Genomic DNA, 26,012 nt, shown 5'->3' with positions numbered 1-26,012 from the left:
CAATGTTGTGCTCTGTGTATTAAATTCTTGCTCTTAGTCTAAAGAAAGGTCAAAAATTACGTGGTCCATTCAGTTTTTCTTCTAAGTGTCTTTGTGTCAAGCCCCAGGGCCTTGATGCTTGTTAGACAGCTGCTCTACCACTGAGCTCCATCCTCAGCCCTTTTTTATTTTTATTTATTTTGAGACAGGGTCTCTCTAAATTGCCCAGGCTGGCCTCGAACTTGCAATCCTCCTGCCTCAGCCTCCCAAGTACCTGGGATTACAGGTGTGTGCCCTAGCGCCCAGCTCAATTTTCATAATTGCCTTTATCCCTCTGATTTTTCTTCCCTCATGCTGCAGAGACAACTGCAGGGATGCATGGAGAGCGTCAGCGGAGTTCTGCAAGATCTCCAAGTTAAGAGCAGAAGCCCTTGAAGCCCCTCATCAGGACTAATATACTTGAATTTGGGCTATATCTGTTCCAGCTTGGAGCTCCCCAGAAAGTCTGTCTCTAGCTGTCCAGGGATTGGTTGGGACCAAGACCCACATTCCCTTTGCTGGTGGGGGTGGAAGACTTGGGCCGGGCTCAAGCACATCAACTGGTCTCTCCTTCCCTAGACAAGGTTGATTTGGCTTCCGCTGCCTCCAAAGCAGGCATGCTGGCCACATGAATGTCCCCAAATACTCCTTGCTGGAGATGTGACTTGACTGTATCACTGAGCTTTTTTTTTTTTTTTTAAATATATTTTTTTTAGTTGTCAATGGACCTTTATTTTATTTGTTTATTTTTATGTGGTGCTGAGAATCAAACCCAGTGCCTCACATGTGCAATGCAAGCGCTCTGCCACTGAGCCACAATCCCAGCCTCCATCACTGAGCTTTTTCATTTATCTTTTCGACCCCTCCCTGCCTGGCAGGTTCCTCATGTTGGGGTGTTGATCATCTCTGTGCTCCTCAGAGTCATCTTTGGTACTCAGTGGCAAATGACAGCTTGATCCCCAGCCTCAGCCAGCTGTTCCAGCATGTACTTTCGGCAGGAGCGCTGGGACTCACCTGTCCCTGAGGTTACAGCCTCAGTTCACCTCAGTTGTTAGGTCTAGGCTTCCTTTTCCATGAATTATTCCAGCAACCAGTGAGTCCAGCTCTATATAGACCCACTTGCATTTGAATTTGGGGGATATGGCAGGAGGAAGCTCTCTCCAACATGTGTCTGTGCTATCATTTCTGCTTTCGACTTTGAAATCGCCCTTTGTATCAGTTAGCTTTGCTGTGTAATAAATCACCCTACTACGCAGTGGCTTAAAGGTGCAACACTTTACCCCAAATCTTGAGTTGGCAATTTGGACTGATCTCAACGGAGATGGCTCTTTTCTGCCCCACTTACTGTCAGCTGGGCTCATGTTGCGTCAGCTTGAGGTCTGTGGCTTCTTTGACATGCCTGGCAATTGACTGTTGATGGGCAGATGTGATGAAGCAATGTGGGTCACTGGCCACACACCCTGCAGCAGCCTAGCTGGGCCTCTTTCGTGGGTTGGTTGTAAGAGTCCCAAGAATCGCAAGACGGGACAAGCCTCAAAGCACATGAGAATTTTTCAAGCCTTGGCTTGTATCATGTTATTGTCCTGTTGGCCAAAGCAAGTCATTTGGCCAATCCCAGAGTCATTCCAGAGGGCGGGTTCAGGAAGGAGAATATTGTAGCCATTTTTTTTTTTTGGCAGGGGGATATTGGGTGTTGAACGCACAGGAACTTTACTACTGAGCCACCTCACCAGTCCTTTTTTTTATTTTGGGACAGGGTCTTGCTAAGTTGCCCAGGTTGGCCTTGAACTTGCAATCTTCTGCCTCAGCCTCCTGAATTGCTGGGATTACAGGTGTGTGCCACCGCACCTGGCTATTGTGGCCATTTTCTACAATAGTTTCTACTGTAGTTCACTGTACCATCTCTAGGCCTTCAGCTACCATCACAAAGAAATTCATGTGGGCTCTTCTCTGGATCCCAGCAGCTTCCACAATTTTGTGAGGCAAGAGAAGTTATGAAGGGGCAGGATGCTGACCCATGTTTCCCCAGATCCCAGCAAGAACTGGTCACTGCTTAACTTCATGCTTATTTGGGAGCATTGCATCCTGCAATCTTGGGGACAGGGTGGGGGCCTATGGTTGGGCAGGAATCAGCCCCCTGTACTCCCATCTCCAGGTCTAGCTAGCAGGAGCTGTACCTGTCTGCACATCTGTCTCCCCTAGTGGACTGGGTGTGGGCTCCCTAAGGGCTGAACCAGTTATTTTTCATCTTTGAATCTCTATTGCCTAGTGCAGTGCCCGATACATTTGTAAGCACCTGATAAATGCTTGTGTGAATTAAGGCATTAATTAGACATTGCTGAGCTCTGTTGCATTTCATCCAGACAATCATTGATCACGTTAGAATTTGTGTGGACGCTCCAAGGCTGCTGTGATTGTTTTTCCTCTCTCGGTGGTGTGCGTGGCTAGTTAGGAGCACAGAAGCAAGCTGCTCAGATGCCTTTGTAACACTCATCCTGTTCTGTCTCTCTTTAAGGCTGTAGCAGTTGAAATGCAAATACGGCCCCCACTTACTGAAGTTAAGGTAAGAAGTCTAAATGTGTTTTTCATTTCCTTCTGGAATGTTCTCTGTAAAAGATAGATAACGGCATGGCAATTGACTTTGGGAATTCTGATAATGGTTGTAGGCCCACTACACGGACCTGCAATGGATCCCCTTGAGTGAGGAGTAGCTCTTACCTCCAACTCCGCCCCTCCTGGTAACCACCTCCACAGTGCAGGTGCTTTCCGAAGTGGCTTTTGTTACAAGGGCCCTTTCTTAGCTCTTTGTTGGAATCAAAATGCTGAATACAGGGCCCTCCTACCCCAGAGCTGCCAGCCTAAGGATTTGTTGGGCAGATTGTGGGGACAATGAAGAAAGGCTTCTCCCCTCTTTGTTTTCCCTTGTGGAGAAGCAGGCAGGCCAGGAACTTGGCACTCATCCCCTCTCTGGGTCAACAAGGACAAGTTCCGGATCCTTCCTTGACCTGGGCTGACATATCCCATGTGGTAGAAATCAGAGTTTCCCATGCCTCCCTCCCATTCCCCGAGCAGACACCTTACGATGTCTTTAAAATGTCATGCAGCAGCAGCAGCCAGGGTTGGTGGCGCGTGCCTGTGATAGATTCCAGCTCCTTGGAAGGCTGGGGCAGGAGGATCACAAGTTCAAGCCCGTCTGGGAAATGTAGCAGGACCCCGTCTCAAAATGAAAAATAAAAAGGGCTGGGTATATAGCTCCATAGTAGAGCGCCCTGAGTTCAATCTCCTGTTCCATGGAAAATTAAAAAATGAAAATGAAAATAAAATTGCGTGTAGTGGAGTGTATCTGAGGCGGCTCCTTCATGTGAAGGTGACGCAGGAGAAAACTCCAGTAACTCTCACTTTCCCCTGCACCTGGGTCCATCACCTGGTTCCTAGGTGAGGCCCAAGGCTGGGTCTGGATCGGTCACCGCCTCATTCCACCCACTGGGCCACTATACTGTTCTTTTGAAATGATAAGATTCTAGTTCTCGGCCTCTAAGGATTCATGGCTGAGAAATGAAGCTCAACATGAAAAGACAAAATGGTTATAACACAGAGCCAGGAGAAGGAGCAACCGATCCTCCTTGGGAGGCAGGGAAGGCTGGATGGAGGTGATGAGATTTACAGAGGGTTTGAAAACAGGAGGAGACATTGGCCAGGCCAGGAAGGGCAGTCCAAGCGGAGAGCTGCAAATGAGAAGTGGAGCCTGGGCAGGATGGCTGGACATGGGAGGGGCCGAGGCAGTTGGATGGAGGGGATTGGCTGACCAGTAAGGAACTCTATTGTTGGGGCCTAAAGATCTTCTAGAATGAGGAATCATGTGGTTAATAAAGGTTTGCGGTTCAGCTGAGTCAAGGCGCATGCGCTGGAGCGGCCAGCGGGCCCCAGAGTGCGAGGTGTACCAGAGGATCCATTTAGGAGAGGGAGGAAGTATTACCATACCCTGTTGCCAGTTTCAATTTAATTTACTTCATTTATTTATTTTAGTATTGGGGACTGGACCCGGGGTACTCTACTATGGCGCAGCATCTTCAATACTTTTTATTTTTTTGTGACAGTCTTATTTTTTTGCTGGGGATCAAACTGAGGGACTCATCCATGCTAAGTACCCACCGTACCACTGAGCTACACCCCCAGACCCCATATTCTTGAACTGCATGTAAATGTAATGGGTCCTTTATAGTATACGCTCTTATACCCTGTTTTAATCTTTTTATGTTGCTGTACTTATCCATAGTTCCATTCCTCCATGATATTGTAAATAGAAAAACCCCAACATATCCACAAAAAAACCCTCCTAAACTAATAAACAAGTTCAGCAAAGTTGCAAGATACAAGATCAATATTTAAAAATAATTGTACTTCTATACACTTGAAATGAACAGGCCAACAATGAAATTAAGAAAACGAGATGCACACTTCCGGCTCCCGGAGTCTTTCACCATCATGGCCGCCCACTTGCAGTTTCCGATGCACAAGCTTGGTTAAAGCCGCCTGTCAATCAGAGTCGCTCTCCAGGCACCGCCCAAAGCCGTGTGACCCTGCCCCTTTCGTCACTTCCTCTACAGCCCCTGCGCAATCAATAAGGAAACCCGGACGCTTCCGTCGCTCTCTTTTTTTTCAGGCAGCCGGGAAGATGGCGGACATTCAGACAGAGCGTGCCTACCAAAAGCAGCCGACCATCTTTCAAAACAAGAAGAGGGTCCTGCTAGGAGAAACTGGGAAGGAGAAACTCCCTCGATACTACAAAAATATTGGTCTGGGCTTCAAGACACCAAAAGAGGCCATTGAGGGCACCTACATTGACAAGAAGTGCCCTTCCACTGGTAATGTTTCCATCCGAGGGCGGATCCTGTCTGGTGTGGTGACCAAGATGAAGATGCAAAGGACCATTGTGATCCGCCGGACTATCTCCACTACATCCGCAAATACAATCGGTTTGAGAAGCGCCACAAGAATATGTCTGTGCACCTGTCCCCCTGCTTCAGGGACGTCCAGATTGGTGACATCGTCACAGTTGGCGAGTGCAGGCCTTTGAGCAAGACGGTGCGCTTCAGTGTACTCAAGGTCACCAAGGCAGCTGGCACCAAGAAGCAGTTCCAGAAGTTCTAAGACTGGATGCCTGCCCACCCTCCAAAGCAAAATAAACTTATCTTGTAATTCAATTAAAAAAAAAAAAAAAAAGAAAACGATTCAATTTACAAACAGCGTAAAAAAAAAACCCCACAAAAAAACAGAGAATAAACCAAAAAACTAAAACCACTTAGGAATAAATAAAAGAAGTGAAAAAATTTCACTCTGAAAACCACAAAATATTATTGAAAGAAAATAAAGATCTAAATAAATAGACATCCCATATTCATGGATTGGAAAACTTACTATTCCTACCATGGCAATACTCTCCAAACTGATCTACAGATTTGACTCAGTCCCTGTCAAGAGCCCATCTGCTTCTTTGCTCCTGAAATTCCTATATAATTGGAAGGGATTCAAACTATCCAGAATAATCTTGAATAGAAACAAAGTTAGAGAACCCACATTTCCTAATTTTAAAATGTATGAAACTAATCAAGACGGTGTGGTACTGGCTTAAGAATAGACACAGATCAATGGATTAGAACTGAGACTTTTAAAATAAATCTTACATTTATGGTCAAAAGATTTTTTTTTAATACCAGGGATTGAATCCAGGGGTGCTTAACCCCTGAGCCACATCTCTAGTCCTCGTTTATTTTTTATTTTGAGAAAGGGTTTAACTGATCTGCTTAGGGCCTTGCTAATTTGCTGAGGCTGGCTTTGATTTTGCAATCCTCCTGCCTCAGCCTCCTGAGCCTCTGGGATTACAGGCATGCACCACAGTACCCAGCTTCAAAAGATTTTTTTTTTTTTTTTTTTAATAAGCATGTGAAAATGTTTCAATGGGACCAAGTAGAGTCTTCATCAATGGTCCTGGGAAGATTGAGTAGCCACATGTAGAAGACTGAAGCTGACTCCCTACTGAATCCTAGATGAAGAGCTAAAATTATGAAATTCTTCAAGAAAAATGTAGGTGTTGATCTTTGTGACCTTGAATTAGGCTGTGGTTTCTCAATCTCTTATTAACTATTGTGGGTGGAACCCGGGCCCCTTCCAAATTCACAATGTTGAAGTCTTAGCCCCTTGTACTTGAGAATGTATTGGTATTTGGACAGAAGTTCTTAACAGAGGCAATTAAGTTAAAATGAGGTCTTCAGGTGAACCCTAGTCCAATTTGACTGGTTTCCTCATCAGAAGAGGAGATTTGGGAACTCCTGGCTCTGTGCCCCTTTTCTTCAAAAAGGTCTGTTGCTGTTGATTTTGCAGAAAACCTGCTGCTGCTTGCTTGCTTAAAAAAAAAAAAAAAAAAAAGGAAATTTGGACAGAGAGACCTCATCTATATAGGTACCTGCAGAGAAAAGACCATGGGAAGAAGGCAGCCATTAATAGCCAAGAAGATAGGTGTCAGAATCTGCCCACACTTTGATCTTGGACTTCTAGCCTCTAGAACTGTGATTCAGTACATCTCTGTTATTTAAGCCACCCAGTCTGTTGGATTTTGTTATAGAAGCCCTAGAAAATTAATACAACACCACAAGAACACAAAGAGTGAACACAGCCAAATGTCCATCTGTCCAATACGAATGGATAAGTAAATAGTGTTATGTCAACACAATGGAATATTATTTGGCATTAAAAAAGAGTGAAGTTCCAATACATATTACTATCTGAATAAACCTTAAAAATATTATGCTAAGTAAAAGAAGTCAGTTACAAAAGATCACATATCATATGAGTCTTTCTATTTCTATGAAATATCCAGAATAGGCAAATCTATAGAGACAGAAAGTGAGTTAGGGTTGGCCTAGGTCTAGGGAGTATAAGAGTTTGGGAGGTGATAGCTAACATGTACATTTTGGAGATGAAAATGTTCTAAAATTGATTGTTGTGGTAATATCACAATTCTGTATCTGCACTTTAAATGAGTGAATTAGCTGTGTGATGGTTCATACCTATAGTCCTGGCTACTCCGGAGGCTAAGGCAGGAGAATGCTTGAGTCCAGGAGTTTAAGAACAGTCTGGGCAACATAATGATTTCCTTAAAAAAAAAAAAAAGTAAATTATGTGATATGTGAATTACATCTCAATAAAAATATTACAGTTCCCCAAAGCATTCCTTTTTATAGCTGAGAACTATTTCATTGTATGGATATACCCCAGTTTGCATATCTCCTAACCTGTTCATGGCCATTTAGATCGTATCTAGTTCTGAACTATTACTAATAAAGCTGCTATGAACATGTATACAAATCTTTGAATTAATAAATTGTGGTACATCTGTACAATATAATATTACTTACCAAAAAAAAAAAAAATGAAGTTCAGCTATGACATGGAAAAATCCTAAAAAAGATCTCATTATTTCAGGTAAATAGATGAGTGGAATCGCTGGATCATGTGGTAATATGTGCATTTTAACCTTATTAGAAACAGCCAGTCTCAAACTTGTTATATTATTTTATACTCCTGTCTCTCTCACTTGTTTTCATGTTTATATTTTAGCTGTATTTATAACATATATTAGTACAATAGTATGCACTGATAGTTACAAAAAATATTCTTCTTCTTAATTATTATTATTTTGGTACCAGGGATTTAACCCAGAGGTGCTTAACCACTGAGCCACATCCCCAGTCCTTTTTATTTTTTATTTTGACATAGGGTCTAAGTTGCTGAAGTTGACTTTGAACTTGAGATCCTCCTGCCTAGCCTCCTGAGCTGCTGGGGATAAATATGCTATCCTTGAGTGGCATGATTACAATATTTGACGTATGATTAAAACAAGATTCCTAAAAATAAGTTCCATAGCCGGGCTAGGGGAGAATGATTGATTTCCTAGGGCTGCCATAACAAATTAGCACAAATCTGGTGGCTTGAAACAATGGAAATTTCTTGTTGCACAGTTCTGGAGGCCAGAAGTTCAAGATCAAGGTGGCTGCAGGGCCGTGCACCCTCTGCAGGCTCTAGGGGAAAATCCTTTTTTTCCTTTTCTGCTTCTAATGGTTCCAATAGTTCCTTGCTGGGGCTGCTGAGCTCATTCTTTTTTTCGAATATCTTCTTTTTCTCCCTGTGTCTTTTGGTCTACCTTTTATCAGTACACTTGTCATTGGTTTTAGGACCCAGTCTGGTAATCTAAAATTACCGTGTGTGTGTGTGTGTGTGTGTGTGTGTCCATGTCCCGTGAGTGCTAAAAAGTGCTCTCCCCCAGGGCCACACCCCCAGGCTGACTTTGCTAGGTAGAACCAGCAGGATTTGGTAACAGATTAGACGTGGACTTTGAGAGGAAGGAGCTGGGAGACGATGCTCAGGTATCCAGTCTGGGTGCCTGGCACATAGTTCTGCCTGGACGCTCAGGTTTTGTGTGGCGTCCTTCCTCATTTTATTCTAGTTTCTACTCAAATGTCACATCCTCAGAGACGCCCTCCCTGTCGATTCTGGCTAAAATGATACCTTTACCCTGTATTCGTTCCACTTGTATATCAGCAAGGATTAGATCTGGCTGGCAGAAACAGAAAACCCCAAAAGAGCAAGTGAAGAAACACATTGGAAGTTATTTTTCTCTCGAATTTCAGAAGTCCGGAGGTTTGGGAGTTTCCTGGGACACCATGGTGACAGGGGTGCAGGATCCTTCTCCTTTATCTCGTTGCTTTATTCGGTGTGGCTGCCTTTCCCAAGGTTATGTCATAATCTAATGGGGTTGCTGGCTCTGTGGCCCCTGGGTTTGTACTTCGGCTGGGAGGAAGGAGGAATGACAAGAGGGAGGCTGCACCGTAGCTGTGTCTGAGGGCAGGCTTCCAGAAGCTACCATGAGACACACTCACTTTCATCTTTGGCCAGAACTTGGCTACGTGCCCATATCTAGCTGCAGGGGAGGCTGGAAATGTGGTCCTTATTCTGGGAAACTTATTCTGAATTCAGCTAAAAATAGGTGCATTTTTTAGTTGGGTTAAAGTGGAAATGGACATTATGGGACATAACTGTATCGGCTACACCCTGCATTAGTCTTCCTCCCAGTGTCTGGCCTAATGTGTATTTAATTAGTGATCTGCTCACTGCCTCTCTCCCCACCAGAATGTGGGCAGGCACTCTCTGCTTGTTCACGCCCAGCATTCTAGGCACTAGGGAAGCACAGGGCAGGGGCTTCACAAACTCTTCCTGTGGGTAGAAGAGAGTTGGGGTTCAGAGACATTTGGAAATACGAGTCAAGAATTTGGGAGAGGAATGGAGGCGGAAGCTCTTGATTCTTTGGGAAGGACACATTGAGAAGACAGTGGCAGAGCAGGGTCACTCAGCCACCTCAGCGGAATCAGCTGAAGCCAGTTGTCTCCTCCCAACTCTGCCAAGAGGGGCAATGGCTTCCGGAGCCCATGTGTAGCCCCCCGCCATGCAGATCTGCCTCCCTGCTTGGTTTGAGAATGCCCTTTACAAGAGAGCTGCAGAGCCAGGATCCACTGGCCAGCCTTTACAAATCTAACTAAACCATGACCCTGTCCCCTAGGTGACAGGCTCTCCATGCAGGTCCCTGGACCCATCTATGACTGAGGTTTCACCAAGTCTCAGTAAAATGAGAAAAATAAGAATAATATTGTGTAATAAATACTTCACCTTGTTGGAAAGCAGCGTGGTCTGGAGCCAGATTGCTTGGCTCCAATTGCAGATATTCTACTTAGTAGCCGTGTGACCTTGGAGAAGTCATTTAACCTCCCTGGCTCTCATTTGTCAAATCTGATACTGCTAGTATCTACCTCATTGGGTTGTTTTAAGGCGTGGGGTAGTTGGATCTTCTGTTACTGTGAAGAAATACCTGAGAAAAACAGCTTTAAAAAAATATTTTTGTTCTTTTTAGATATATATGTGAATAGAGTATATTCTGATATATGCATACGTGGAGTATAACTTCCCTTCTTGAGGCTGTATGTGATGTGGAGTTACACTGATCGTGTGTGCACATGTAACATAGGAAAGTTATGTCTGATCTATTCTACTGTCTTCCACTCCCATCTCCCTCCCTTCCCTCATTCCCCTTTGTCTAATGCAATGAACTTCTATTCCACCCCCTTATTGTATGTTAATATTTGCATATGAGAGAGAACATTTGGCCTTTGTTTTTTGGGGATTGGCTTATTTCACTTGGCATGATAATCCATCTATTTACTGGCAAATAGCATCATTTCATTCTTCTTTATGGCTGAGTAATATTCCATTTTGCATATGTACCACATTTTCTTTATCCTTGAGAGGAAAGATTTATTTTGGCTCATGGTTTCAGGGGTTTCAGGCCATAGTCACTCTACCTTTGTCAAAGCAGAACAACATAGTGGGGATCATGTGGGAGGGGGGCAGAGCTGCTCACTCATGGTAACCAGGAAGCAAAAAGTGAGGGTGGGTGAGGAGTGTGTGCTTGGAACAAGATACACCCTTCCAGGACACACCCCCAGTGACCTACTTCCTCCAACTAGGCCCCACACCTTACAGTTTCCACCACCTCCCAAGAGTCCATTCATCCATGAACGCAGTGGCTTAATCCATCAATGAGATCAGAGCCTTCCTGATCCAGTCACTTCCTACAAGCTCTAAACACTGTTCCAAACACTGCTGCATTGGGGACCAAGCTTTCAACACACGAGCCTGTGGGGGACATTTCATATGAAAAACATAACAAGGCTCCAGCAAATTACTATAAGTGAAGTATTTATTGAACCCAGGGCTATGCACATGCTAAGCACATGTTCTACCACTGAGCTGCACTTCCAACCCCAAAGAAGAACTTAGAACAACACCTGGTATATAGTACAGCCTACCCAAGTACTAGCTGTTATCATAACACCAAAAGTATTTAATTTTAAAAGCAATCATTTTTACTCCTCTGAATTATAACATCTTTTTTCTCTTAAGAAAATTATGGAGGGTAGGATATGGAAATTATAACTTTAAAAAGAGTCCTTCCCTGGCGCAGTGGTGCACTCCTGTAATCCCAGCAGCTCCGGAGGCTGAGGTAGGAGGATTGTGAGTTCAAAGCCAGCCTCAGCAAAAGCGAGGTGCTAGGCAACTCAGTGAGACCCTGTCTCTAAATAAAATTACAAAAGAGGGCTGGGGAGGTGGCTCAGTGGCTCAGTGCCCCTGAGTTCAATTCTCAGTCCCCCCGGCCCCCCGCCAAAAAAATCCTTTTTTTTTATGGTGCTGGGGATTGTGTATGTGAGGCAAGTGCTCTACCAACTGAGCTATATCCTCAGCCCCCCCAAAAAACAATCCTTTCTGAGCAGAATAAAACGTCAACTCCTGATTCTTTGGGTGCTGGCCTGTGAACTCCCATGGTCCAGGAACCCTGCTCAGGGACAGGTGTGGATCCTGGGGGTGAACACTAACCAGTGCTTACTATTTGGGTGCTAATTCTAAGAACAGGAGGCCTTTGTGGGAGTGGAGGTGTTCTGTCCCACATGGGCTCTGGGGAGAAGTGTCCCAGGAGACTCACGGTGGCCAGCAGGGTGATTTGAGATTGCTGTGGTCCAATGAGATATGGGCTTTCTTTGGGGCAGGAGCCAGCCTGAGATAAGGAGCAGGTCTGAGCCCAGAAAGGCCTCAGCAGTCTGGTTAACTCTTCCTGTGCCAGGTCCCAGTTCTCTAGGCCTAGAAGGTTTGTCAGGGTCGACAGCAATGGAATGAGGATGAGATGTTTGGAAAGTGATAGAGTGGGACTGGGCCTGTCTCTGAGTTCCCTGAGGGGCTTTTATCTCTAAAGGGGAGTGGAAGCCTCCTTGGGACAGAAGCTGAGAAAGGTATCTGGGGGTCAGGGCCTGTTTCAAGCCTGGCGAATGGGTCAGAGTGGAGAAAGGGGCAGCAGCTCTGGGTCTTTCTGACACTGGAGAGGGCTGGTGACTGGGGAGAAGAGCCAGAGAGGTGCCTAGGGCCCAAGATCTGGGTGCAAAATCTCAATTTTATGCCCTATTTGCCTCTCTTAGTATATATATATATATGTGTGTGTGTGTGTGTGTGTGTGTGTGTGTGTGTTGTAGATGGACACAATCTTTATTTATTTTTATCTGGTGCTGAGGATCTAACCCAGGGGCTCATATGTGCAAGGCAGGTGGTCTACCACTGAGCTACAGCCCCAGCCCTCCCCTCTCTTTCTTGATCGTAACCCCTGCCCTATATACCTGAGGCCTTTCCCCTGGAAATTCCAGTCGTCAGGAGCTGAGCATGGGAATGCCTCACAGGGCCGGCCAGCAGGGTGAATCAGTGAAGCAGGTGGCTCGGGTGTGCTAGCGCAGGCTGCTGCCCTGTCTGAAGCCGGCTGTGGCTCTCAGCTCCAGCTCAATGTTGCTATACAATTGCTGGCACAGGTCCTGTGTGGCTGGACCCGAGATGCCAGACACCTGGGTTTTAAAGTAAAATCTTCTAATTTTTCCTTGTACACTCATATGTATAAAGTATAGATGGGCCAAATAAGATAGTGCGGGCCACACTTTTAAACCTGGGGGTTGCCAGTTTCTTAGCCCTTTTACAATGTTGGAGGGCAGACCTTTAGGGGAATGAAAGCAGGAAGGAGGCAGCCTGACAATGTGATACTGCAACTCAAGCCACTCTGGGGGCTGGTGGCCTGGGCCTCCACGCCGGCCCCCTGTAGGGAGCAGAATAGCTACAAAGCAGATAATCAGAAGTTGAATGAACTTCCACTCACTGTGCTAGGGACCTGCAGAGCCACCAAGACTTGGGGGAGGCATCTGCAGCTTCATCCTAGGGAGGTTGCTAAGAGCAGTACAGGTCAATTCATTTTAGAATCTTCTTTCAGCCAGGCTTGGTGATGCACGCCTATAATTCCAGTGGCTCTGGAGACTGAGACAAGGTCAGCCTCAGCAACTCAGCCAGACCCTTTCTCTAAATAAAATACTAAAAAGGACTGGGGATGTGGCTCGGTGGTTAAGTGCCCCTGGGTTCAATCCTTAGTACCTAAAAAAAAGGGGGGGGGCTGGGACTGTGGCTCAGCGGTATAACGCTCGCCTAAAAGGGGTGGGACTGGGGGTTCGATCCTCAGCACCACATAAAAATAAAAGGCATTGTGTTGTCTCCATCTACACCTAAAAAATAAATGTTAAAAAAAGTTTTTAAAAAACTGATCTTTTAAAAAAAAACACCAAAAATCTTCTTCCAGATGTTAGTCCCAAAGTCAGGGTCTAAGTCACCATTTCTCATTCCTGAATCTCACAAGAAACTTGATAAACTGATATTTGAATATCATAGCCGCCCAGATCAATCCAGTCATTTTCTCTGGCTTCAGTATTTTCTTGGGTATTCACGTTTGGAAAAGGTCTGCAGGTGACTCTAGTGCAGCCAGGCAGAAAACCCCTGATCTAACTCCCAGAAATGCTGGGTCAGGTCCCTGTAGGATGTACTGTGCATGACTGTCCTACAGGGCCAGGATTCCAAGATGTGGAGTGGTGTAGGCCCGGGCCTTCATTTTTCTTGTTCTCTCTTCGAGACCTTAAACAAGCTTGCTACCTTCCATACCTCATTGATTGATTAAGTGTGGATAATGATATTTGCCCTTCTAACCTCACCAGGCTGTTATCAGGAGAAATGAGGCAATAAATGCGAAACTGCTCTGTAAACTGTCAACCTTGTGCAAACATTACTGCTGTTCCAGTGTGCTCCCAGGTGCTGGGGGTCCAACTTTGATCTGCTGGAGGTCATTTTTGGAGTAACATTCCTGGTGCTATGGGCCAGATGGGAAGCAGTAGAGACATTCTTCAAGTGCAGCTTGCAATGTCTTCCAGGCAGGTGTATTTCCTGGGGTAGCAGGCTGGGACCATTTGAGCCTTCCCCCAGCTTGTACAAGGGGAACCATAGTACATGAACTGAGAGTTCATGGGACTTGAGGGAAAGGAGAAGGCCCTCTGGAGGGAGAGGGAACTACAGACTCCCTTTACATTGAGGTCTTCCTGTGGGTCCAGGGAGTGATAGTGGAAAGTTGGGTTTAAGAGCTGGGTAATGGCAAACAGAAGAGACATGCATGAGGTGACCACTGGTTTGATAAAGAGGGGACACAGCACTGGAAGTGGTCTGATTGGGGTCGATAAGACCAGCCCCCCAGAAGACAGTCACCTCTATCAGGCAGGCGGTCATGACTCAGTGTTATTTATCTGGGGCTCAGGCTGCCTGGTGCAGGGGAGGACAGACAGCACTGGCTAGGCATCAGAACTGGGTTTGAGTCCTGGCTCCAAACGCTACCATAATCTGACACTGGGCAAGATGGCCCACCAGCTTTGTCTCAGGCTACTTGTCTGCAAAGAAGAGCTTTGGTCTCTATTTGGATGGACTCTGAACACAGCCCGAGTGTGCCCTGTGGAGGCGGGGAGGCCTGGGAGGCTGAGGTGAGTTAGGGGAGGATTTCTGGGGAAGGTGGGTTAGCTGGACCTTAGGGAGGAGACTCCTCCTCAGGCACAGGTGAGTGGAGAAGGCAGGGTGAGGAGGGAAATATGAGTAGAGGCACAAATGGAATGGGCGCCATGAGTGCCAAGGACAGTGGGAAGTGGTCTTGCTATATGGCAAAGGGTGAAGGAAAAGATAAGTGGGCAAGAGTGGAGTCAGATTACTGAATGCCTCAGATGTTTAAATTGGCTCCATCAGGAAGCAGGGGGCCAGGGAGGGCTTGTGGGCAGGGGCATGGTGTCATTAGGCTCCTTTTTAGCAGGATTAATGTGGTCTGGAGCTTGGAATGGCTTGGATGGCGGGAAGCCAGGAATCAGGGAGGACAGCTAGAAGGCTCTTGTCATATTTCTGGCCAGGAAGAGGAGGAATGGGGATTGGGAGGCAGCTGCGGGTCAGCCCTAGAGATGTATCTTAGGAAATATTTCTAGGCCTTGGGGCCTGCTGCATGCAGGGGCTGGGGAGCTGTTAGTCACCTTGGGAAGCAGCTTCTTCTCTGAAGGTCAGGGAAGATAAAGCATAGGCACCTCCTGTCTTCCCTGGAGGGGAAGATGTTCTGTGAGCAGAACATCTTGCAGGTAGCTGGCTGTGTGCAGGATCAGCTGCTCCCCAACTCTGTCTAAGGGTTGTAAGGGGGCCAGGGAAATGGTGCCAGCTGGGCACTGGGTGAGGGTAATACTCTATCACCATCCTTGGCTCATTTCAGGCGGTTGAGTAGTGCCAGAACTGGGCGAGGTAAGAAAGCCATAGCAATGAGCAAAACATAATCTTCTATCCTCAAAGAGCTCCCAGCCTTGAGAGCTTTGTGCATTGGCAAGACTCAAATCAAATGGCAGTGCAGAGCCACAATCTTGTTCTCACCTACTTCACATTGCTTTATGGCCACATTGGTAGTTATGTTTGACATGTGCTAGAAAATCCCTGCTCCTGGTATATAATTGTACAGGGACAGAATGAGGCTCAGTGGCACTCACAGTAATTCACAGAGGGGAAGTTTCTCTTTGGAAACGAATTCAAATATAAAATGGCTGGGCCCTTAGTCTGGAAAGGGGAGAGAGGCCCTGAAGCTTCATCCTCATCAGTTTCCCAATTGTCTTATAAAACCGACCAGTTATTAAGTATTAGGTGCTTGTATTTGTTTATAGTATTTCCCAACAATCAAGGGCATTAGTAAGCACCTCAATCTTATGGATGAGGAAAGGTCCAGAGAGGTGACTGAGGATGCCTCTCTGCACAGGTCATAAGGCAGGAAGTGGAGTTCACTCTGGATAGAGCCAGTGCTCTCCAGGGCTGCATGTAAGCTCCTCCTTCTCAGTGGGTGATGGCAGCTGTTAGGTCACTGGCTTCCTGAGGAGGGCTGCTCTGGACCTAGGTCATCTTCTTCCTGAAGCAACTGTAACTTTGCTAGACCTGGCCAGGGGATAGGGGCTCCCAGCATTCAGGGCTGAGGTAGCCAGATGGACTCTGGCCATTTCAGGGGTACCACATGGTGCAGCTTTGGTCTTAGGAACTGGAGTATTTGGGCAGAGAGGGTGCATACAAGGGGGTGGGAGGTGGATAGTAAACCTCAGGAATGAGCGCCAGCCTGGAAGACACAGACCCAAGTTCTAATCCTTCATCTACAACTTCATGGCTGTTAAAGTCCAGCAAGATTGAGGTTTCCTTGAGTCTTAGTTCCTTTACCTGTTGAATTAGGATAATGTTTGAGCTCATCACATATTATCCTGTAAGACACTCAAGCTTCTAGTGGCCTCTGGCACACAAAAGTATTTCATCTGAGATTCTTAGGATTGCTATTCATCCTTGTAGCAGCATGAATATCTGTTTCTGCTCCTCACCCCAACCCTGTACCCTTCACCTTGAAGCTGAAAGGTTTACTAGGGATCCTCTCAATCCCACGTAACATCCTGGGGAAGTATAAAAAGACAGCACCTGGAAGGGGCTCCTGAACTGTACCCCGGCCCCGTGGGCCTGGATGCCCAAGAGCAAGAGGAGGCCAGAAGGATGGGGACAGGCCAGGGCCTGTGGCCCAAGTCCCGCCCAGCCGGAGTGCTCCCTCCAGGGAGCCCGTGACTCAGGGGCTGGAGCTCTGGTGCGACTCTCAGGGTTTAGCAATGCAAACCCGCAGCCGGAGAAGTAAGCCGGCCGGGCCCGGGTGGGGCGATGTACTGTCGCCGAGGACCAATGTGGGGCGCCACGCTCGGCCTCTTGACACGCGAGAGCCCGCCGGCGCGGGGACCCGGGTGCCAGGACCGCGAGGCCTCCTGGCTCCCGCTTCCGCTTGCTTTCCACGCCCACTTCTATAAGCCCCCTCCCGGTCCCTCCGGATCCGCGGGAATCTTGGGGGCGAGACCTCATTTCTGAGGAAGGGGGACTGCACACTGCCCTCCAGGCTGCCCAGTCCCGCAGCAAGCCTTCCGGGGCCTTTATTGCCGGCCGGCCGCGCCCCGCGCCTAGCCGCTCGCTGCCCGTCCGCCCCGGCACGGCACCGCCACGCGTGACGGTGCGCTCGGGAGAGCTCCTCCCGTCCGGCGCCGGCTCCCTACGTGGGGAACGTGCAGGGTGATGCCCGAGCAGGGGGGATTTCGCGGTGCTGCCCGCCCCCTTTCCGGCGCGGGAGGGAGCGGACGCCGCGCCCCCCATCCCGGCCGGGACGCCCCCGCCCGGCGCTGCAGAGGCTGGCAGTAGCCAATGGGCGCGGAGGAGGTGGGCCGGCCGGCGGCTGTCACCCTCCCGGAGACGCGAGCGCTGAGACTGGGAGCGCGCAAGCCGACGCCGCGCCCCGGGCCGAGGGGGAGGAGCCGCGGGAGGAGGAGGAGCCGCCGCGCCGTCGCCGGAGGACCACTGCTCACCCCGGCTGCGGAGGACCCACCGGCCGCACGCCTGCCGCCCCGCGCCCCAGACCGCCAGCATGATCGCCGCGCAGCTCCTGGCCTATTACTTCACCGAGCTGAAAGATGACCAAGTCAAAAAGGTGAGCCCCCGCCCGCGCCGCCGCCGGCGCCCTGGCCTCAGCCTTGCATTCCGGCATCCGCTCGCCGCCGCCTCCATCCTCCCGCGCCCGGCCTCCCCCAGGCCAGCAGATGGTTGGACTCCAGAGCGCGGGGAGATGGCCTCGCCCTGGAATTCTCCCCGACATTGTCAGCATCCGTGTGTGTGTGTGTTGAGAAGAGGGGCGGTGGGCTGAAGACCCTCGAGACTGGGCTGCGTGCTGCAGTGTCCTTGAATCGGGCCGTGGATGTCAGATGGGTCCCCGGGCCCATTCGAAGAGCTGGTTGGGTGGGGACCAGCGGGCCGGTCCGCAGGGCCTGTTTGAAAGGGTCCGGGCGCCGTGGGCGTAGGGAGGCGTGATCTCGCAGAGATGCTGGGGAGGTGAGCGAGCAGCTGGCGGGGGTGCTGGCTGGAGGCCAGGCATCCCATATTTGGGGTTCCCAGCGGAGGGGGTCGGGTGCCTCAGAGAAACTGTCATCGGGCTCCCCTAGCTATTGCAGCTGCTCCTTAATCTGAGGACGGGGTGACCCGCCTGGTTTTCCGGAACCGGGAGGGGTGCTGAGGCCACCGGAAACTTTGCTCATAGGCCTCGGTCTGGAGCCGCACGTCTGAATGGAATTTTTTATTCCTCTTAAGCTGTAATTTCCAGCCAGCTCACATAAGAGACTGGCCACTTCAATCGGAGGCCTTGACCTGTGTGCGCCTGTGGCCTGTGTTCCTGCACAGGGATGCATCTCCCTACGCTACGGGGTTGTTGCCTTTAAGTCTGTTGAGTGTAAAATACTGTCTGTCTGCTGGCCAGTCTTAAAGCTATATCATCCCTTTGCCAGCTTCACTATGGGAATTTACAGAAACAGTCCAAATTGTAGTGGAAAACACCCATTTTATCAGTGCCCGTCTGGCACAGGTGGTTACTGCTGGGGTTAGGTGGGACAGACTGGCAAAGTCAACCTGACTTTGAAGTTCAGACAGGCAATGCTACCTACAGGTCGGGGGCAGAAGTAACAGACCTTGATTTTCTGCCCTGCAAGCCACAGTCATCCCTGTTCACCAGTGACTCTCTCATCTGGCACCCTAGGAAACAGGCCTACTGAGGGCAGAGACCTCATCAAGGTCATTCAACCAGTTAGAGGTAGAGCCAGGGCGGGGCTCCTGCCTCCCTCCTCCCAGATAATTTGATTGGGGTTCCTCCTGGAAGACAGCTGGAGGGGAGGTACTGAGAGACAGGGCCCCTGGAAATACCACTGGGATCCTAGATCTGGTACTGCTGGGTGGGGACCAGGAGTGGGGTAGTTAGCTGATAGGCTTGGAAATCTGCCATGAACCTGGGGTTGTCAAACTGTGGGACTCATGCTCACATCCCTGGAGCACCCTGGAGAGTCCTTCTGGCCTGACCTCAGGGAGCCATGCAAACCGCTGCATTTGACAAGTTTTCTTTAAAGGTGTTGTGCATCACTGATGCTCTTCCCACTGGAGAGGGAGACAGACCTCCCACCATGACAAGTCACTGGGGTGGAGGCCCAAATGACCTTGGAAGCTAAACCTCCAGTCGCCACACCCACCACCACCTGTGTGACTGCTAGCTGCAATGCTTGCTGGTGATGGCCTCCAGCAACTGAGTTGGGCTGAGGTTCGGACTGCACTCAGTGGGCTATCTCATCAGACATGCAGTGTCTAGGGAGCCCTCCACTACCATGAGTGGCCTGATTGACATATGTCTATGCATATTCTGTCACTCAGGCCCCTGTCAGTGTCTGACTATGTGACTTCTGATTCAACTGTTTCTTCACTAAATTCCTCCTCACTCTAAGATTGTGACCCTGATACCCTTTCCTCCTCTAGCCCCAGAACTTGCTGCAGGAGGATCCTGAGGCCAAAACTTCCACCAGGCAACATTGTTTGCTAAGGAGATTCTTAAAAACCAAGTTGGCTTTCTTGCGGCTCACCTAGGACTTTTTAAGCTGTTCTTTTTAATGGGGGAACGTGTAGGTTCTTGCAGGGCATCAGCTCCACCTGCGTGGTATGTTGTTGTGAACTGCCATGTGTGGGTGTGGTCCCTGGGAAGCTTCTTGAGCCTTCTGAGGATGAGCATAGTGGACACTTGCTCCAGTGACCAGTGGGTGTTACCCACTGCCTTATGTGCTGATCTGCCCTCCTGGGGCTCAGGACATATTAGAAACCTGCCATTCTCACCCACCACATACCAGTGTGAAAGCCTGGCTGGGAGTGCAGAACTCCAAGCCCTCCACTTCTTGTGGGGCTGGGCCACGTGAAGGGGGGACCCAGTGAGGACTGCTTTCATCTTGTGGGCGGCCATGATGATTCAGCCATCCAGCCTCCAGGGCTCTGGATACAGACCTGGTATTCCTTATTAACCTGCAAGAGCATCTTCTTGCTGTCTGGCCTGGAGATGGGAGATTGGATTGTGCTGGGCAAGGTTTTCAGGTTTTTCTCAGAATACACAAGTGATAATGAAAGAGTATCATCTCTCTCCTCATTGCCTGTGAGGCATATTGGTAATTCAGCCTCACAAAAAAATCCGAGACCGAAACAGTTGAAGCATCTGTTGAACTGATAGGGCTTGCAGCCCTATTTTCCGAGCACATCTGCACAGTATTGGTTAATGGTGCTGTGAAGAGGGTGTCCTAGCATTAGGCTGAATGAAGCATAAAACACATATTTTTCTTTCATTCTTTTAATGCTTTTAGGAGGAAAAGGTAGCTCATGTGTGCTTGTGAACGATTCCATTCATTAGAATGCCAGACATCTGCTCGTTCTGCAGCTAGAGGCCAGGTCCTTTGACCTCTAAGTGACTTTTAACATGCCTCTCATCCCGTCAGCTTCCTCTCCTGGGTGTAGCCAGTAAGGATCTGGAGGAGGGTGAAGGATTGCATAGTGTGCTATTTGTTTAGAAAAGGAAGATGGATCCAGGAAGGTCAGAACTTGGCCTCTAAAGAAATAACTGACTTCCTTTCCTTCAGGCCTGACAAATTGGTAATAAATACTAGTGGAGTTTTCTCTGGGTGGGATCCCCATAATTCTAAGTAATCTCCATTAGGAGGTGAACAAACAGTTGTGATTTGTCTAGTGGCCAAACCCAGGAGCCCTTGAGTGCTTGGCCCAGGAAGGTGGGGTACAGTATGCTTAGCAATTGAAGAGTGACCGTCGGTCCATTTCCTTAGAGCCTCGGCATTCAGTTGTAAAGGCAAGCATAAAAACAAACACAAAACTCCTGTTCCTTATTATTGCTCAAGGGTAAGAGAGGAGAGAGTCATAAAATCATGGAAACTCTCATATACCTGTCAATGAGTGTCAGGCAGCGAGTGAAAGGTTCCCGTGGTGAATCTTCATTTCATAATCCCTGTTCCTCCACCTTGGGTCTTCCTAAGGTTTCCCCCCAAGAGAAGCCCCATCCCTTCCTCTGGTTTGATGATTTGGGAATGTGTGAGGAAATAAACTGGGCGAGCAGGGTGGCTGTGAGGTGCGTCCACGCCTGTCCATGCTGCGCGCTGCTCTCCTGCTCTGCTCTCCCACGCTCCTGCTGTTCTCTGGGGGAAGCAGGCAGCTTTTCCCCCAAAATACTGATTGGGCGTGACTGGGACTGTGTGTGTGTCTGCAGTCAGGGATTCCTGTTGATAGAATTAGCCACTGGAGCCAGCTCTGAGCATGCCTGAGGAAGCCCCAGGGGAGATGTTGGATGCAGAGAGGAGTCAGTGGTGGCTAGACTGCTGGCACCTCCTCATGGATTTGAGACCCCTTAGGATCAGATCTGATCCCAGGAATAATTGCAATAATTGTTTTGAAACATGTTTGAGTCCTTTATTATGTGCAGAGTTATGTGCTAGCCTGGGGTGACTGCCATAAATGAGGTGAAAGTGGAGCATGAGTAATTATTTGCCGTCTTAAGGTGTGTGCAAAGCACAGACTGCTGTGGGAGCAGCTAGTGAGCTTGTGGTCAGACCCAGGGTGGGAAGTCACTAACTTAAGAACTACTTCAAGCCAGACCTGATGTGTTAGCCTGGGGAGGTGTAGACATTGGTTGGGGAAGCAGAACAGGTACCCACTGTCTCCGGCCTAATAAACCACAACAGTGGGATCTTATGATGCCACTTAATGTATGTTGGGTTATCTTGGCCATATCTAATCTTAAAGAAAATCAGGTAAAAATTTTATTGATAGGTTTTTTTTGTTTGTTTGTTTTGTTACTGAGGATTTGAACCCAGGATCACTTAACCACTGAGCCACATCCCCAGCCCATTTATATATATATATATATATATATATATATATATATATATATATATATATATATATATTTTAAATGTTATTATTTTTTAAAAAAATTTGTTTTTTAGTTATAGTTGGACACAATACCTTTATTTTATATATGTGGTTCTGGGGATTGAACTAGGGCCCTGCACATGCTAGGTGAACGCTCTACCACTGAGCCACAACCCCAGCCCCAATGTTATTATTTTTTTTATACCTTTATTTTATTTATTTTATGTGTTGCTGAGGATTAAACCCAGTGCCTCACACATGCCAGGCAAGAGCTCTACCACTGAGCTGTAATCCCAGCTCCCCACCCCCTTTTATTTTAATTTTGAGACAGGGTCTCATTAAATTACCTAGAGCCTCACTAAGTTGCTGAGGCTGATTTTGAACTTGTGATCCTCCTGCCTCAGCCACATCCTGGCAATAGATAGATTTTTATTTCTGGAAGTAACATTGACTTCTGGTAAACAACACAAATGCAGATACTATATTTAGAAACTTTGTAAAGTGGCATTAAACGGATTGTAACTAAAATGTGGTTTTATTTTCTCTTTTTATTTTATTTTATTTTTTTGTGGTGCTGGGGATTGAACCCAGAGCCTTATGCTGAGCTATATCCCCAGCCCTTATTTTCTCTTTTTAATGGTTTGTTATCTCTGAGCGTCCTGAAATACTTTATATGTGTCATGTCAGGTATTGAGTATACATATAAATAAGATTATATTACAAATGTTTGAAGCATACAGATGTACTAGTGTGTATATACTTTCACAACCCCCAGCAGACAGACTGTCAGGGCAGGAGGTGCTATTCCTGCTCTTGGTAGGGCTGCTCCCTCCCCTGGGCGCCCTTGTCACCTGCCTTGAGTGCTACAGGCAGAAGGCAGAGGGCAGAGATTTTATTCCCCACTTAGAAACAGGGAATGGAGGCCCACCCAGAGGAGATAAGCACTTTTCCAAGGTCAAAAGAAAATCAGGATCAGGAATGGGGCTCTTCTTGCTCCCTCTGTTTCCTATGGGAGAAAAACTCATCTTGTTGACTTTAATAGTTTGCCTTGGAAGCTGAATTTTCATTTTCTCCCTCTAGAAATAAAATAAGTTAATTTTTTATTATGAAATATTTGAGGCACATTAAATATATATATATATATATATATATATATATATATATATATATATACACACACACACACACACACACACACATACATATACATATACATATAATATATACATATATATACGCACTGGGGATGAACCCAGGGGTCCTTAACCACTGAGCCATACCCCCAGCCTTTTTTTTTTTTAACATGCTTTTAGACACAGGGTCTCATTGAGTTGCTTAGGGTCTCGCTAAGTTGCTGAGGCTGGCTTTGAACTGTGATCCTCCTGCTTCGGCCTCCTTGAGGTTAATGAAACAAATGTATAACCATTATTCATTTTGAGATTTTTTTTTTTTTTGGTACCATGGATTGAACCCAGGATTGCTTAACCAGAGAGCCATATCCCTAGCCTTCTAAATTTAATTTAATTTTGAGACAGGGTCTCACTAAGTTGCTTAGGGCCTCACTTTCTAAGTTGCTTAGGCTGGTCTTGAATTTGTGGTCCTCTTGCCTCAACCTCTAGAACTGTTGGGATTACAGGCATGTACCACCATGCCCTGCTCACTTTCAGAATTTGACACAATTATAGTTACATTACACATTATATTACATTATGCCCCTTCCATGCCCACCTCTGATCCCGTTCTCTTTTCTTCTAGAGGTGACCTCTGGACTGAATTTGTTTATCATTTCCATTTGTTTATCATTTTTATACTTTCAGTGCATATGCATGTATCTGTGAACAGTATATAGTATTGCTTTATATGGGCTTCATCTTTTTTTTTTGGTTGTTGATTTTTTAAATTTATTTTTTATTCTAATTTGTTATATGACAGCAGGATGCATTATAATTCATATTACACATATAGAGCATAATATTTCATATCTCTGGTTGTATAAAAAGTATATTCACACCAATTCATGTCTTCATACATGTATTTAGGGTAATGATATCCATCTCATTCCACCATCTTTTTTACCCCACGCCCTCTCCCTTCCCCTCCTAAACCTTTGCCCTATCTAGAGTTCATCTAATCCTCCGATGTTCCCTCTCCCAACTCCACTATGAATCAGCCTCCTTATAGCAAAGAAAACATTTAGCATTTGTTTTTTGGGGATTGGCTAACTTCATTTAGCATTATCTTCTCCAACTCCATCCATTTATCTGCAAATGCCATGATTTTATTCTCTTTTATTGCTGAGTAATATTCCATTGTGTATATATATCACATTTTCTTTATCCATTATTCTTTCTGAAGGGCATCTAGGTTGGTTCCATGTTTAGCTATTGTGAATTGTGCTGCTATAAACATTCATGTGGCTGTGTCCCTGTAGTGTGCTGTTTTTAAGTTCTTTGGGTATAGTCCAAGTAGTGGGATACCTGGGTCAAATGGTTGGGCTTAACCTTTTTAAATGATGCTATCCTGAATGTGTTCAAGCATTTTTTGTACCTAGTATTGAACCCAGGAGCATTAACCACTAAACGACATCCCCAGCCCTTTTTTATATTTTATTTTGAGGCAGGATCTCGCTGAGTTGCTTAGGTCCTCGCTAAATTGCTGAGACTGCCCTTGAACTCATGATCCTCCTGCTTCAGCCTCCTAAGCTGCTGGGATCATAGGCGTGCGCCACGGCTTCTGGCTGCATCTTGTATTGCTTAGTGTCATGTAAAAGTTTTACAATTGATGATATACTGTATGTCTCCTTTTCCCAATTTACTTTCAATGTCTATTTTTGAGACTTTTTCATGTTCATCCTATTAACTCTTATTAATTTAAACTGCTGTGTGCTCTTACATTGTGTACATACTCCACAGTTAATTTATGCATTCTTCTTCTTCTTCTTTTTTTTTTTTTTTTTGGTGGTGTTGGGGATTGAACCCAGGGCCTTGTGCATGTGAGGCAGGCACTCTACCAACTGAGCTATGTATCTTGTCCTTATGCATTCTTCTTTTGATGGGAACTTGGGTTTCTAATTTTTCAGAATAACTTTATCTCTGAACTTTCTTTGAAATGACTCCTTTGGCGCTGGCGCACGTTTCTCTAGGCTCTAAGTTGCATGCTTTAAGCTGCGTGTCTACCTTGGACCGGAGTTACTAGGTGCTGGGGTATGTGCACCTTGTCATCTGTAAGACTTTGCCAGATTGTCATCCTTGATGGCCGTACCTTATCACACTGCCATCAAAGGTGTTTGTAGGTTGCCACTGTGCATGCCAACCTTTTGTAAGGTCAAATCTTCATAGATTTGTAAGTTTTAGAGTCTGTTTCCTTCCTTAGTAATTTCCATTCACATCGCAGGCATTGGGGCTCAGTTTAAAATTAACCCATTTTCTAATTCACCTTATCAAACGGCTCTTGTTGCAGAGTTTTTCAGAGTGAAGTTGACAGCTCTCATTGTGAGCCTTGTGCTCGACTGCTGGCTGCAGCTGAACCATTTGTACAGTTTTGGCTGGGGGTGGCTGCCAAGGAGGGCTGGGGACAGCTCTCTATAGCCCCTTGCATTCTAGGGCGGTGCCTTTAGACTTTTCTGGGAATTAAATGCACTCATACACTTTCGCTTCTGCGCTCTCTCTCTTCCTGGGTGGATCGATCCTAGGCAGAGAGGGCTTATCTGTCCCTTAAATGTGCCCAGCTCTGTTCAGAGAAAACCTAAGCCAACAGCCTTTCTCAGGCTATCTTCCGTAAAAGGAGAGGGTGGCTGCACCCCCCACCCCCTCCCTGTGGCTGAGAAAACTGAAACGTGAAGTCTGCACGTTTGCAAACAGAAGCTGAGCTGTCCTTGTGCAGACAGAAAACACCCTCGAAGATTCACCTGGAGTCCATGCCCATTCCCATTTGGGGCTCCAGGTGCTGAGACCTGCCGGGGATCTAACAGGCAGGGAGGATTGCATGCCTACTGTGTGCCTTTCCTTTTTCTTATTGGGGCTCTTGTTTAATCATTAGTAATAACGAATAATAATCGAGGCCAACCTGTAAGATATGTCATATTTACTGCCATGTATCCTGCTAAAGGCATTATGAGCATTAGCTTGTCTAATCCCTATAGGGTATTGAACTCAGGGTCACTTAACCACTGAGCCACATCCGCA

At 47.0% G+C, this 26,012-nt stretch overlaps 1 protein-coding gene and 1 pseudogene across 2 annotated transcripts in view; both read left to right on the top strand.

The window, feature by feature from the left end:
• The first annotated feature begins 2,560 nt into the window (after nucleotides 1-2,560).
• Nucleotides 2,561-26,012, top strand: part of Hk1 (hexokinase 1) — an 87,144-nt gene continuing 63,692 nt past the window's right edge. The window contains exon 1 of one of the 2 annotated variants that reach the window (XM_071611211.1): nucleotides 2,561-2,581. Coding sequence is in view for 1 of the 2 variants with exons in the window: in XM_027931156.2 (XP_027786957.1) it covers nucleotides 17,468-17,530 (63 nt within the window). In the remaining variant the exon portion in view is untranslated. Of the gene's footprint in view, nucleotides 2,582-17,360; nucleotides 17,531-26,012 lie in introns of those variants that run through there. The other variant, XM_027931156.2, reaches the window with a different exon arrangement.
• On the top strand, nucleotides 4,659-5,184 carry LOC114089418 (small ribosomal subunit protein uS17-like; annotated as a pseudogene).

The sequence above is a fragment of the Marmota flaviventris genome, chromosome 4 (assembly GCF_047511675.1).
Source record: "Marmota flaviventris isolate mMarFla1 chromosome 4, mMarFla1.hap1, whole genome shotgun sequence".
Lineage (NCBI taxonomy): Eukaryota > Metazoa > Chordata > Mammalia > Rodentia > Sciuridae > Marmota > Marmota flaviventris.
This window is presented reverse-complemented; position numbering and strand designations above follow the sequence as displayed.